The sequence below is a fragment of the Phyllobates terribilis genome, unplaced genomic scaffold (assembly GCF_046119375.1).
Source record: "Phyllobates terribilis strain yellow unplaced genomic scaffold, ASM4611937v1 Scaffold_11__3_contigs__length_659146591, whole genome shotgun sequence".
NCBI classification, from domain to species: domain Eukaryota; kingdom Metazoa; phylum Chordata; class Amphibia; order Anura; family Dendrobatidae; genus Phyllobates; species Phyllobates terribilis.
This window is the reverse complement of record NW_027362771.1, coordinates 110,246,971-110,262,697: the sequence shown is the minus strand read 5'-3', so window position 1 is coordinate 110,262,697 and position 15,727 is coordinate 110,246,971. Positions and strand designations below refer to the sequence as shown.

Here is a 15,727-nt window from a genome sequence, read left to right as displayed (position 1 = left end):
TGGCTTAGGGATGCAGCCAATGCAGTCAGTGATAGCGTCATCTTGATACATCTACAAGGAGTGCCAATCCATGTCACAGTTATACAAGTCTACCCACCAACAACAAATGCCGAGGAGGAGGACGTTGAATTATTCTACGATCAAGTTCAAGAGGAATTTGACAAAACGCCAAAACAAGACATACTCATTATCAAGGGACAATTGAAAGTGGGCCACGGCAAACATGGAACCATTGTTGGAAATTTTGGACTTGGTGAACAAAACGAGGCTAAAGGAAGATTCAATGACTTTTGTCATCGTGAACACCTTCTTCCAAAATAACAAACAGAGACTCTATACATGGACATCCCCAAATGAGGTCTATAATAATTTTACATATGTGTTTGCAAAAGATGGAGGTCATCGATCATCGCTGTGAAAATAATGCTGGGAGCTGACTGTGGAACTGATCCTGAACTTCTGACAACAAAGATTAGAGTCAAGCTGCCCAAATGAACTAGACAACAGGCCATTTCCAAATTCGGTTTGTCCAATATACCTGAAGTTTTTTGGAATGGTTTACACAACCGATTCATTGGACACGGATGAAAGAAAACCTGAGGAATTATGGACACATATAAAGACTATTATTACGGAAGAATTCAGTAATACAATAAACAAGAGGCAGAAGAGACCCCCGCAGCTAGAGTTGACAGATCATCGAAGAAAGACAAATGGCAAAAGCAAAAGGTAACAAGCAGGACGCAGACAACATCAGTAAAAGACTAAAGAGAGCCATTTGAGCAGACAAAGAACTTTATTATCAAAATATATGTACCGAGATAGAAAGAGTACATCTGAGGGGCAAAACCAGGAAGGCATACCTAAAGATCAAAGAGATATGATGAAAGTTTCAACCAAGAGAGGGCATGTTGAAAGATGCTAACAGGAACAAACTAACTGAGCCAGAACAGACCAAGGAAATATGGAAAGAGTACATGAAGCCCCTCTACAAGAACAACTTAGTGATACGGGAAAAAACTGAGACTGGAAATGATAGAGAGCTGAATATCCTAAAAGATGAAGTCGCTGCTGCGATAAAGCTTCTGTCAAACAACAAAGTGCTTGGATGTTACAATATTCCAATATAGTAATAAAGCCTTCTGAAGCAACAACAACTGTTAAATGGCCCAAGGACTAGACAAGATCCATGTTTATTCTTATTCCGAAGAAGAAAGAAGAAGGGAGATGCTACTGATTATGGAAACTATCAGACTATTGCGCTAATACCTTATTCCAGAAAAATACTACTGAAGAACCTACAAAAACAATTACAGTCTTACTTTGACAAAGAGCTGCCACAGGAACAAGTCAGAAAAAGCAGAGGAACAAGAGATGTGATAGCTAACACTAGGTGGATAATGGAAAAGGCCAAAGAATACAACAAGGAGATCTATTTTGCTTCATTGACTACAGCAAAGCCTTTGACTATGTTGATCACCAGAAACTTTGGAATACCATGAAGGATATGGGTGTGCCAAACCATCTGATCAGGCTCAATAGGAACTGTTACATCGACCAAGAAGCAACAGTCCAAACGGAACACGGCGACACAGCATGGTTCAAAGTAGAGCGACATGTCAGACAAGGCTACACCCTGTCGCTATTTCTCTTTTTATATGCAGAAGCAGTTTTTAGGAAGGCTGGACTTGGCGAAAAAGAAGAAGGGATCAAAATTACTGGATGATTCATCAACAATCTTAAATAACCAGAAGATACAACATTAATATCAACAAGGGTAGATGGAATGAAGAACTTATTACGGAGTGTCAAGATAGAAAGTTCGAACATGGGACTGCTACTCAACACAAAAAAGACCAAGATATTGACTACTGCCAGGTACAACAGGGATACATTTGAGATGGATAGTAACGAACTAGAAGTTGTAAAGGACTTCAACCTACTCGGATTGATGATAACTCAAGATGCAGCGACGATACCTGAAGTTAATAGAAAATAGCTATGGGCAAATCAACAAGGAAGTCACTGGACAAGGTCTTTAAATCAAGAAACATTTCACTGGTGATGAAGACATGGCTCTAAAGCCCCCGTCTCACATAGCGAGATCGCTAGCGAGATCGCTGCTGTGTCACGGTTTTGGTGACGCAACAGCGACCTCACCAGCGATGTCACTATGTGTGAAAATTTGCAGCGATCAGGCCCCTGCTGTGAGGTCACTGATCGCTGCAAAGAGTCCTGGACCATTTTTTGGTCGTTGCCCTCCCGCTGGTCAGCACACATCGCTGTGTGTGACCAGCGGGAGCAGCGATCAGGCTGGTAACCATGATAAACATCGGGTTACTAGGGGCACACGCGCTCCTAGTAACCCGTTGTTTATCATGGTTACGAGCCTGCTAAAGTGAGCGGTAACCTCCTGCTCACTGTAGCAGAGTGGTAACCATGATAAACAACGGGTTACTAGGTGCGCGTGTGCCCCTAGTAACCCGATGTTTATCATAGTTACGAGCCTGCTAAAGTGTGCGGGTGGTTACCGCTCACTTTAGCAGGCTCGTAACCATGATAAACAACGGGTTACTAGGTGCGCGTGTGCCCCTAGTAACCCGATGTTTATTATGGTTACCATCCTGATCGCTGCTTACTGTGCAGAATTATTAGGCAACTTAATAAAAACCAAATATAATCCCATCTCACTTGTTTCTTTTCACCAGGTAAACCAATATCAGTGCACAAAATTTAGAAATAAACATTTCTGACATGCAAAAACAAAAACCAAAAAAATTAGTGATCAATATAGCCACCTTTCTTTATGATGACACTCAACAGCCTTCCATCCATAGATTCTGTCATTTGCTTAATCTGTTTTCGATCAACATTGCGTGCAGCAGCCACCACAGCCTCCCAGACACTGTTCCGAGAGGTGTACTGTTTTCCCTCCCTGTAGATCTCACATTTTATGATGGACCACAGGTTCTCTATGGGGTTCAGATCAGGTGAACAAGGGGGCCATGTCATTATTTTTTCTTCTTTTAGACCTTTTCTGGCCAGCCACGCTGTGGAGTAGTTGGATACATGTGATGGAGCATTGTCCTGCATGAAAATCATGTTTTTCTTGAATGATACCGACTTCTTCCTGTACTTGAAGAAGTTGTCCTCCAGAAACTGGCAGTAGGTCTGGAAGTTGAGCTTCACTCCATCCTCAACCCGAAAACGTCCCACAAGTTCATCTTTGATGATACCAGCCCATACCAGTACCCCACCTCCACCTTGCTGGCATCTGAGTCGGAGTGGAGCTCTCTGCCCTTTACTAATCCAGCCTCTGGCTCATCCATCTGGCCCATCAAGAGTCACTCTCATTTTATCAGTCCATAAAATCTTTGAAAAATCAGTCCTAAGATATTTCTTGGCCCATTCTTGATGGTTTATCTTATATTTCTTGTTCAAAGGTGGCAGTTTTTCAGCCTTCCTTACCTTGGCCATGTCCCTGAATATCGCACACCTTGTGCTTTTTGATACTCCAGTAACGTTGCAGCTCTGAAATATGGCAAAACTGGTGGCGAATGGCATCTTGGCAGCTTTACGCTTGATTTTCCTCAATTCATGAACAGTTATTTTGCGCCTTTTTTTGGCCAACACACTTCTTGCGACCCTGTTGGCTATTTGCCATGAAACGCTTGATTGTTCGGTGATCATGCTTAAAAAGTTTAGACATTTCAAGACTGCTGCATCCCTCTGCAAGACATCTCACAATTTTGGACTTTTCAGAGCCCGTCAAAGCTCTCTGATCCATTTTGCCAAAGGAAAGGAAGTTGCCTAATAATTAAGCACACCTTATATAGGGTGTTGATGTCATTAGTCAACACCCCTCCTCATTACAGAGATGCACATCACCAGATAAACTTAATTGGTAGTTGGCTCTCAAGCCTATGCAGCTTGGAGTAGGACAACATGTATAAAAAGTATCATGTGATCAAAATACTCATTTGCCTAATAATTCTGCACACAGTGTATTGTCAAACTACTCTGTTTTCTCTTTTTAAATCTTAATGACAACCAAAAACATCCAAATGACCCTGATCAAAAGTTCACATACCCTGGTGATTTTGGCCTGATAACATGCACAGAATTTGACACAAATGGGTTTGAGTGGCTACTAAAGGTAACATCCTCACCTGTGACCTGTTTGTTTGTAATCAGTGTGTGTGCATAAAAGCTGAGTGAGTTTCTGGGATCCAGACAGACTCTTGCATCTTTCATCCAGCCACTGACGTTTTTGGATTGTGGGTCATGGGGAAAGCCAAAGAATTGTCAACGGATCTACGGGAAAAGGTAGTTGAACTGTATAACACAGGAAAGGGATACAAAAAAATATCCAAGGAATTGATAAGGCCAGTCAGCAGCGTTCAAACTGTGATTAAGAAATGGAAAATCAGGGGCTCTGTAAAAACCAAACCACGGTCAGGTAGACCAACAAGAGTTTTGGCCACAACTGCCAGGAAAATTGTTCAAGATGCAAAGAAAAACCCACAAATAACATCAGCTGAAATTCAGGACTCTCTGAAAACTAGCGGTGTGGCTGTTTCAAGATGCACAAGTATCTCGCCTACAATATGCCAAACAGCACAGAGACAAGCCTAAAAACTTCTGGAACAAGGTAATTTGGAGTGATGAGACCAAAATTGAACTTTTTGACCACAACCATAAAGGATACATTTGGAGAGAGGTCAACAAGGCCTATGATGAAAAGAATACCATTCCTACAGTAAAGCACGGAGGTGGATTGCTGATGTTTTGGGGATATGTGAGCTACAAAGGCACAGGAAACTTGGTAGAAGTTGAAGGAAAGATGAATGCAGCACGTTATCAGCAAATACTGGATGCAAATTTGCACTCATCAGCCCGGAAGTTGCGCATGGGACGTACTTGGACGTTCCAACATGACAATGATCCAAAACACAAGGCCAAGTCGACCTATCATTGGCTACAGCAGAACAAAGTGAAGGTTCTGGAGTGGCCACCTCAGTCTCCTGACTTCAATATCATTGAGCCACTCTGGGGAGATCTCAAGCGCGCAGTTCATGCTAGACAGCCCAGGCATTTACAGGAACTGGAGGCTTTTTGCCAAGAAGAATGGGCGGCTTTACCATCTGAGAAAATAAAGAACCTCATACACAACTACCACAAAAGACTTCAAGATGTCATTGATGTTAGAGGGGGCAATATACGGTATTAAGAACTAGGGTATGTGAACTTTTGATCAGGGTCATTTGGATGTTTTTGGTTGTCATTAAGATTTAAAAACAGTAGTATGACAATAAATGGCTTCAGCCAACCAAGAACCATGAGTGGAGAAAAAGATTTTTTGTTATCATTCATATTCTCTGAAACAAGGCCAAGAAAGGAAAAATTTTGCCGGGGTATGTAAACTTTTGAGCACAACTGTATATGACTGCACTTCTAACCATGTGAAATTTGTAACATCCCTGGCGGCGTGCTAGCATGGCTTACCACCTCCTATCATGCAAGGCCGCCATCTTAGCTATCAGTCCAGGCTGCACACTTTGCTCCAGTACCTGCTGTGTGCATGTCTCTTGTCTGATTGCTTAGGGCGGCGGCGCGGTTACTGCCTGTTTCTTATAGTTACTGTGTGCTCAGTCCTAATGCGTCCACAGCCTATTGCTGTGAGTCACTGGATACTTAAACCCCCTCCACCTAGTAGAAGGTGCCAGAGCAACACTTTCTTTCAGTGTGTTCTGTGCAACTGAGTTGCCAGGTTCTGTCCTGTATCTTGCCTGTTCCACCACCCTGGGGGCTGTATACCCAGGCCCGTTACCTCTATCTGTGACTTCTAGTCTGTTTCCGCCACCCTGGGGGTTGAGTTCCCAGGCTCGTTCCTGTATCTTGTTTCTGGTTCAGTTCCTGTCTGAACAGTGTCTTAGCCCGTTACTTGTTTGTCTCTATGTTCGTATCTTCCCTTTTCCTGCAGTGTCTGAACCTGCACCTAACTCCAATTCGTTGTCTCTGTACTTCTGTTTGTGAGTTTAGTGTTCACTCGCTACTTCATTGTAAGTACCTTGTGTGTATCTGCTCTGCGTGTCCACTGCACCTGCGGATTTTTCTCTGCTCTGCTTGTCTACCGCTCCTGCGGGTTTTGCTCTGCTCTGCTTGTCTAGCGCACTTGCGGGTTTTGCTCTGCCTGTCTACCGCACCTGCGGGTTTTGCTCTGCTCTGCTTGTCTACCGCACCTGCGGGTTTTGCTCTGCTCTGCTTGTCTACCACACCTGGAGGTTTTGCTCTGCTCTGCTTGTCTACCGCACCTGCGGGTCTTGCTCTGCTCTGCTTGTCTACCGCACCTGCGGGTTTTGCTCTGCTTTGCTTGTCCACCGCACCTGCGGGTTTTGCTCTGCTCAGTTTGTCTACCGCACTTGCGGGTTTTGGCTCTGCTCTGCTTGTCTACCGCACCTGTGGATTTTGCTCTGCTTTGCTTGTCTACCGCACCTGCGGATTTTGCTCTGCTCTGCTTGTCTACCGCACCTGCGGGTTTTTGCTCTGCTCTGCTTGTCTACCGCACCTGCGGGTTTTGCTCTGCTCTGCTTGTCTACCACACCTGCGGGTTTTGCTCTGCTCTGATTGTCTACCGCATCTGCTGCCTGCCAGTACCCACCTGTCTGCATACCAGCCGTGCCTGCCAGTACCCACCTGTCTGCATACCAGCTGTGCCTGCCAGTATCCATCTGTCAGTATGCCAGCCTAACTTGCCTGTTCCTGCATTCCTCAGTGTGGTCAACAGCTGTGACCGGGGTCTGACCCAGAGTAGCACCTGGTCCCTCTGCTCGGTTCCTCCCTGGTTCACGGAGTCGACTGAGCCACCGTGCGACCTTGGTCGGACCGAGTTGATACTTAGTCACGCCCCTCCAGGCACTCCTCGGTTCATGGTCCAGTGGGATCACTAACCACGCTCACGCCAGTCAGTCCGGGCGTGTGCGTAACAAAAATTTTTTATTCCAACTTCCATTGACAAAAATAGAGCTTACTCATTTCAAGATATTCTTCAAATAATCCATACGCATTGATGGGCTGCAAATTATAATCTTTCTCCCACTGAGGAAAACTAGCAGTCCCTTGTGCACCATGCTCTTGCCTTAGTCTTCTACGTGTCCACCAATTCTGGATTAGCCTAAATAACAGTCAAGAAAGAGGAAATAAAAGGAGTTTTTAAAATATTTTTTAACAATTACACTGTTGACTTCATGAGTTCAATAATGCAACATTCTTATATTACAGCTACAAAAATATGTTAGCTCAAAAATCTTCCATATTCTGAATGATCTTTACTCTTATTTTGGATGTTATGATGTATAATTTTCACCAGCACAATGTAAAAATCCCTAATTAATAAAGATTTGAATAGCAGAAATGTTTAGTCTGGTTGTTACAATAATTGAAACATATAAAGGCACATTTTCTTGTGTGTATACAATGTTTATACAAGCTGGCAGTGGCTTACGGGTAACCAAGCTCCATGAAGTTATTCCATGTTTGTTTCAATACCATTATTATGCCCATCTGCATGCATAAGTCAATAAGGCATCCACTGGGGTGACACTGTAAATTAGAAATAAATGAAATCACTTTAAGAGATGAAAGCAATCTTATTTTTTTATAAACTGAAGTTTTGACTTGAAGCCAGTTTAAAGAATGTATTATGGAACTAATTATATAATAAAGTTCAGCCAATCAATGCTAGATGCTGGTCCAGCAGTTACATTGGTAGTCCGTGACAACCAGACCAGAGCACTGTGAATTTCCTACTACCTACCTGTCGCAGGACCTACCAATCAGGAGAGTCATCCTAGATGGTGGCAGATAGTAGGAAGTTCTCAGGAGTACCAACATGGCCACTAGACCACGGTCATACAAATAATTTTGCTCAATTCTATTAAATAGCAATTCCAATATACAAACTTTCATTGTAATTGTTTTCTACACAATGCCAGCCTCTATTCTTCTAAATAGTGTGGCTCTGTCAGATCTCTTATGCTACCTTACCTGATGACAGCAAACAATAGAGGGGTAAATACTTTAATGTTAAATTCAGATAGTAAAGAGATTAATATCTACTTTCCCACAGGCCTAAGGTAAAAAAGGGCTTACTGTTTGCTTCTCTGGTGGTCTAGTGTGGTAGAGCGATAAAAGTACAGTTCACTGGTGGTCTCAGGTAGTGTTGAGGTTAAAGGTGTTTTCCCACAAAAAAAAAGTTAATTTTAATCAACAGATCTTGGAATAATAATAACTTCCACAATTGGATGTGTTTAAATAAAATGTTCCTGTGCTGAGATAATCTTATAAATGTGCCTCTGGTGTGTAATGTGTAATGGCTGTGTCTGACCATACATGGACATGGTCTGATCATACCACATTTATATTTTATGTGAATTGGTTTCAGTCTGCTGAATCCGAAGAATCATTAGAGGGAATATGAGGATACCTCAGCCTGAAAGTGCCCCTGGGAGGAAGGAGCGTAATTGGTAAAAAAAAATTGCTAACTGTGCCTGGGGCCTCTGGCATTCGGCACAGTGATGGCTCGGACACAGGCACAAATGAGCAGAGTCAGTGAGTCATTAATATTTCTTACTGCTTTCTCTGCCTACGCCCCAGTTGTTCCCTTCCAGCATTCAATTGTATTCTTGCCCTCATTACGCAAATACAATTGGCCTGTTGGAGGCCGGAGCCACGCAGGTGATTTTGGGCAACGTGTTAACATCACTGCATCGCCATGGCTGTTGCTCATTGTTACTAAAGATAGAAGGGGAGATGGAGGCTGTGGTGGACAGGGAGCCTAGATTGAGTGAGTAAAAGCTTTTTTTTTTACTTTTCTTGTTTGGCCTGAAAGTCAAGTGATGGGGCATTATACTTTACGGGGGGACATCATACTAAATGGGGAGCGGGGAGGGCATCACACTGTATAGGCAGCTGTGAAGAATATCATACTGTAGAGGGGCTGTGGGGGACATCATACTGTATGGGGGCTGTGTGCTAATCCCACACTGCTATGGACTGTGCTGACGTTTATCTTTTGTTTTTTTGTTTTGCCAGTAAGGCTGTGTTTATTCTTGCTGGAGCTGCAGGGCTTTATGCCACTAAATAAAGCCTGCAGAGAAAACACGGTTCCTGAGTCTACTTCCGGAAGCGGCCGAGTGAGCATTTTACTACACCATGAACAAAAGTTCATTTTAATTAATAGATCTTGGAATAATAATAGCTTCCACAATTGGATGTGTTTAAATAAAATGTTCCTGTGCTGAGATAATCTTATAAATGTGCCCCTGCTGTGTACTGTGTAATGGTTGTGTCTGACCGTACAGGAACATGGTCTGATCATACCTGGGCAGGAGAGGAATCAAAAGAGTATACAGACATTACAGCCGGGATCACAGCTGATTCTTTTTGTGAGGTAAAACATTTCACTGCCTGTTTTTAAACAATGTTTTACTCACAGAAAGAATCAGCTTTGATCCTGGGCAGTAATGTCTGTATACTCTTTTGCTTCCCCCCTGCGCAGGAGATGTGGTATGATCAGACCATGTTCCTGCACGGTCAGACACAACCATTACACAGTACACAGCAGGGGCACATTTATAAGATTATCTCAGCACAGGAACATTTTTTATAAACACATCCAATTGCGGAACTTATTATTATTCCAGGATGTATTGATTAAAATCAACTTTTTTTCCGTGGGAAAATCCCTTTAATGACCATTTTTCTGGTGGACCAGGGAGGTTGAGTTGTAACCTTGTGTTCAATGGTCTACTCACATCACCAGGCTTCAACGATTTCTTAATGGTTCTGTCTCTCTCATTGGAACCGGAATGTAATGAACTCATAACATTAAACTTTTCCTTCCTGAACTGATCATACTGAACAGTAGAAGGCAAAGACAGAGAAGACTGTACAGCTGTAAATCAACAGTTCAGTTTATAATGGACAGGGTGTGATGAGCAATCAGTTTGATTATTCAAGAAGCCATCAGGTCCCCTCTCACTTCAAACTAAAATTTTTCCTTGCTAAACAGTCAGAAAAATGTAATATGTATATCCCCGAAACACAGCATCTGCCCAATGCTATCCTCAGATAGTGTATCATTAGTGGCCTGACGGAGAAAACTATTTATGTATTCTTTAATTAATCTTTTAACTGGCTCCAAGCTGCACTTTAATATGTAGAACTATATTGGCTTTCAAAATATAATATTTGCAAAATATTGCAAAGTTTAAAACAAAGCTATATACAATATTTTGTCAAATAATAAAACATATTATATACACTAACCTCTTCCAGTCGCCATCTGTTTATAAGCCTTAAATAAGCACCCGGTCTTCCGGTAAACCTTCAATGATAAAAAAAAGTATATGTGATTATCTGAAACATTCCGAAGCATTAGTTTAGAGATAAATCATACATCTATAAAATGTGTTCATCTCTTTCTTTTGATGAATGGTTGAACTCTCGAGTTAAACCTGGTAAAAGTGCAGGATTTGCATAGCACTGAATGGTTTTGCAGCTTCTAATGGCTTACATGGATGCCTGCCATAGCTAAGGAGCACCTAAACAACAAATGCCAATTTAATTAATAAAGGGCCCCATTAAAAAATAAAATCAGCAGGCTAGAAATAGATTTCTTATCTGAATTCATATGGAAAGCCACACCCCAAGCAGAAGAAAACAAGATAGACACAGGTTACAAGAAAAAAGTCTAAAAAAATAATTTCCCACTACAACATGGTGGAAATGGAATTTAACAGTGTGTAGTTTTTGCTGGATAGATTAATTGAAAAAGATCACACCTTGATTCATTTCCCTTGCAGCATTCATGTATTACATCCTATTCTATATTCCATTCTCATCCATGTTGCATTCAGCTGTTTTTCAATTAGCATTCCTGTAATACCAGCTCTCAATGCTGGCTCGTGGAAGGAACAATGCTGAAGTGTGATAGGCATTGCATTATGGGCATAGTATACTTCAATACTTATGATTACTTTAAATCTCAATAAAAAACATTTCTATATTGGCTAATTCATTATACAGTTCTAAACCTAACACTGACCATGTGGCACATGTTCTCCATACAGATTCATATTGGAATACCCAATGAAATATTTATGAACCTAATAACTAGAATCATTTTGGCAATAATTACACATATCTAATAGGATCATGTGTATTATGGTACATTTAATATTGGGTGATCCCCAAAGTGTAAAATATTCCCTACTTCCTCAAGATCAAATAAAAAGCAAAATGCACTTACCTCCCAAGAAAGAATGCTATGTAAAAGGTCGAACTGTTCAGATTGACAAACTGAAAAAGAAACATTTTCAAAGTGAAGCTGTTCTCCCACTCTGATTCAGTACGTGGCTGTTCTGTGGGTAGAAACATGCACAACTGTAGATAATCTGCCATAATCTGCTGGTCCGTAAAATAGATGACAAACATTACCTACTACTATTTTATTGGAGTTTAGGGATATTACAGTAGTTAAATATCTGTAATTATTATATGAAAGCTCTCAGGAGTTTTTTAGTTGTGTTAAAGTGTTACCCTATCATTAAAATAGAGTTGGGGGTGAGCAACGTGCCCTCTTTATTGCTTACCAGGCACAGCTCTGTACATTTAACGCTGGTGTTCCTGGTATTACAATATAATCCTATTTAAAGGGACTCTGTCATCACAGAATGACTGTTCAAACTGAGTACAGGCACTTGGTGCATCATGGCGTGGCTGAAGGCAAAGTAATTTTTATTCTTAATCCCTATCTATTTAGTGCCGTAATCTAAACTATTTTCTAATATACTTGCATTAAAAATTCCCCATTCCCCCAATTCCCTAACTACACTATCTAACAGCTATTCTGTTTTTTACCTATTCCCTCTTTGATGACGCTTCGTTTGAGAATTCTAGTGCATGCTGGGATACTCAAAAGAAGCTTCATTGGGGAGTAAAGGCTGCAGTCACTGCTGAAGCCCCTGCCCCCACCCTGAAATGAAGCATCATCAGTGGCACTCGTTCGAGGGGCTGGGCTTGTCATTGCGTGATGTGCACTGCGCGATGTGCATGCGCTCTGTTGTCAGCTCAGATCGGCACCAGAGCGCATTGTCAGAATACCTGTTGTGCAGAGACCAGTGACATTACTTGTGGGGGCGGCGCTGATCTCTGCATGCCAAGTATTCTGTCACCGCTCTGTTGCTGCTGATCTCAGCTTGCAACAGAGCGTGCACTGTCATTGTGCACATCACGCAGGGACTAGCCCAGCCCCTGGAATTACTGTCACTGATGACACTTTGTTTCAGAGAGGGGGCAGGGGCTGCGGCAATGACCACAGCCTCTGCTCCCTGATGAAGCTTCATTTGAGTATCCCAGCATGCACAGGGATTCTCAAAGTGTCATTAAAGAGGTAATAGAGGAAAAAAATAGAAAAGGAGTTAGATAGTGTAGTTAGCGAAGGGTAGGACATTTTTAATGCACGTAAATTAGAAAATAGTTTAGATTATGGCAATAAATAGATAGTGATTTGGAATGAAAATTACTTTACCTTCGGACCATCCTTATAAGTACAACTTGCCACCTACTTGTTTTCCATCTTTCTCCTCCCTTCTCTGGCTCTATAAAGTCAGAGCTGTCAATCAAAAAAAGAGGGGGAGGAGCTATAGGGAAAACAAATACTATTTAGTGCACTTTTCTACCTTCTTGTTTTCCATCAGTTTCCACAGTTCTCCGGATCCTATAAAGCCAGAACTGTCAATCAAAGATAAAGGGGGCAGAGATAGATGCAAAACAGGTAGGTGGGAAGGTGCACTGAACTGCTCAGCCAATCTAAGGGTGCATTGGGAACCTGTACTTGGTTTTAATAGTCATTTTATGCTGATAGACAACCTAAATGAATGAGACTGAACTGCAATACGAACCCCAAATACTAGTAAAAGTATGCAGCTCTGCTTTACTGAGCAGTGTAAAACATGAACAAGTGGAAGTGCTGATGGCAGAATTCAGCCACTATAAACAACTGATCTACAAGGATTCCGAAAGACAGACCCCCACAGCTGAATATTGATGGGATACCCTATGAATAGGCTATCAATGTAAAAAACTAAAACAGAAAACCCCTTTAAATATCGATTTAAGTTTCACAATATATAAGTAGTCAGCCTCTGTTTATACTTCTGCCAGATCTTTTTCATAAGCTTTCTCTTGCTCTTTGATGGAAAGAATACTGAAAAGAAAGAAAACTAAAACATGCAACCTAGCTAAACCACAAGTCAAACTGTTGTGTATACAATTCCATTCTAGAATTTTTAAACCTGACTATCACTGGTCCCTACTGAAGAGTCATCAATATAATTGTTTACTTTGGAGACTTATGACATAATTGACCACAATGCCAGGCATTGTAGAGACATGTCTTATTCATAGGGAAAATAATAACACTCAGTTGTCCCCTTTTATCATATACCATATTTTTTGGACTATAAGACGCACCGGACCATAAGACGCACACAGGTTTTAGAGGTGGAAAATAGGGGGAAAAAAAGCTCCTATGGCAAGCTGGGAGTTATAGTTCCCACATTTATGTCATATGTTTGCCCTGAGAACTATAACTCCCAGCATGTCCTTCAGCTCTTATGCCATGCTGGGAGTTATATTTCACCACACATTTGTCATGTGGTTGCTCTAAGGAGAACTATAACTCCCAGCACATCCTTCAACTCTTATGTCATGCTGGGAATTATAGTTCACCACAAGAGTGGTACAGTATTTAATGACGTGCTTTTTCACTTTATTCTTTACTTCTACTTTACAATGCTTGCCTCCATTCTGGATAGGCAGGGAGAGGGGTCACACTGGCTGGGGGCTGCGGCAGCGAAGGCGGCTGGGGCTGCAGAGGGGGCTGTGGCTGCGGAGGGGGCTGTGGCAGCGGAGGGGGCTGTGGCTGCGGACAGGGCTGTGGCTGCGGACAGGGCTGTTGCCTCGGAGGGGGCTGTGGCTGCGGCAGGGGCTGTGAAGGGGGCTGTGGCTGCGGAGGGGGCTGTGGCTGTGGAGGTGGCTGTGGCTGCGGCGGGGGCTGTGGATGCGGCGGGGGCTGTGGATGCAGAGGGGGCTGTGAAGGGGGCTGTGGCTGCGGCGGGGGCTGTGGCTGCGGAGGGGGCTGTGGAGGGGGCTGTGGCAGCTGGGGCGGCGATGGAGCGGTGTTACCCAGTGTGCGCTGCCATGAATTCACTATGGCCATTCTAGACTTCAGGAGGTGGGCGGTCTCCCGTCCAGATCGCGCGCTGCAGTGACGTTACTAAGAGGCAGGGCCGGGACAACATAGAACAGCACAGCGCGCTGTCATCCCCGGCCCTTCCTCTTAGTAACGTCACTGCAGCACACGATCTGGACGGCCATAGTGAATTCATGGCGGTGCACACTGGGTAACACTGCTCCATCGCCGCACCAGGTGCGAGGGCCCCCTCTGCTGCCACAGCCCCCGCCGCCTCCGCTGCCGCAGCCCCACATCACAAAAACGGTACATTCGGACCATAAGACGCACCCCCTTTTCCCCCCAAATCTGGGGGGGGGGGAGAAGTGCGTCCTATGGTCCGAAAAATATGGTATTAAAAATAATTATTACTGAGAAGTTGATAAATTGTTATTGAGAAATGTGGGTTCTGAAGTATTTCTTCACTCTGGACATACTACAATAACATAGCACTGGAGTGTCATCATGATCAACTGTTCTCTATTAATTGTACGAAAAAGGCTCTATACCCCATAAACACATACAGTGGGTACGGAAAGTATTCAGACCCCTTGAAATTTTTCACTCTTTGTTTCATTGCAGCCATTTGGTAAATTCTAAAAAGTTCATTTTTTTTCTCATTAAAGTACACTCTGCACCCCATCTTGACTGAAAAAAACAGAAAAGTAGAAATTTTTGCAAATTTATTATAAAAGAAAAACTGAATACTTTCCGTACCCACTGTATTATAGAGCCGGCCTTACTTTTGCAAGAATGGCCATTGCCGCCTCACAGAGAGGTAATAATATTTAACAATTCACATTGCTTTCTTGTTCATTATATTTTCGGGTTGTCGAGCATGCAGGTGATGCACGTGGTGCGTGGACCCACAGTGCCACGGGGTCGGGCTTACCTAGGAGGGGCATAGTTAAGCGGCTACCCGGTTTTAAATGGAGCTCCTAATGTTGGAGTCAGGCTTGAGCTGCATGTAGCTGCCAGGTACCACTCCTAGGCAGTCCCCAGTACTGCAGCTGCTGACCCCAAAGGGGCAGGATTGCAGTCATGGTCAAGGTCTCTGAGTCACTGACAGGCAGGATTCGGATACTGGTATAACAATCAGGCGAACACGGAATACTGGGATAGGTTCACGTTCAGACCACACGGGTTTCTGCAACTGGTTCAGATTCGGGTTCCGCAGGTGCTGCTTCTGGGTTCAGCCACCGCCGGAGTGACTTCAGGATTCAAGCACTGCCAGAGCGGCTTCAGGGTAACATACGCACTAAATAGTACTACAGGAACAGGTTCAGGATAACGAATTAACTACACAAGATTATAACAAGGGACCTGGCAACATATAGTTGCACACACAAGACATGTAGGGGAACTACAGGAGTTGCTCAGGCACCTCCTTACTGGGGAGGTGCCTTTTATACAGAATGCCTCCCAGCTATT

At 43.1% G+C, this 15,727-nt stretch overlaps 1 protein-coding gene across 4 annotated transcripts in view; it reads right to left on the bottom strand.

Annotated features, from left to right (window-relative positions):
• The window catches only part of ANO4 (anoctamin 4), a 344,842-nt gene that overhangs the window by 16,373 nt on the left and 312,742 nt on the right, over positions 1 to 15,727 (bottom strand). For all 4 annotated transcript variants that reach the window (XM_073651462.1, XM_073651463.1, XM_073651464.1 and 1 more), the window contains 4 exons: positions 11,312 to 11,423; positions 10,330 to 10,387; positions 7,505 to 7,602; positions 7,032 to 7,174 (listed from right to left, as the gene is read on the bottom strand). In XM_073651462.1, coding sequence (XP_073507563.1) covers positions 7,032 to 7,174; positions 7,505 to 7,602; positions 10,330 to 10,387; positions 11,312 to 11,423 — 411 coding nt within the window. The remainder of the gene's footprint in view (positions 1 to 7,031; positions 7,175 to 7,504; positions 7,603 to 10,329; positions 10,388 to 11,311; positions 11,424 to 15,727) is intronic.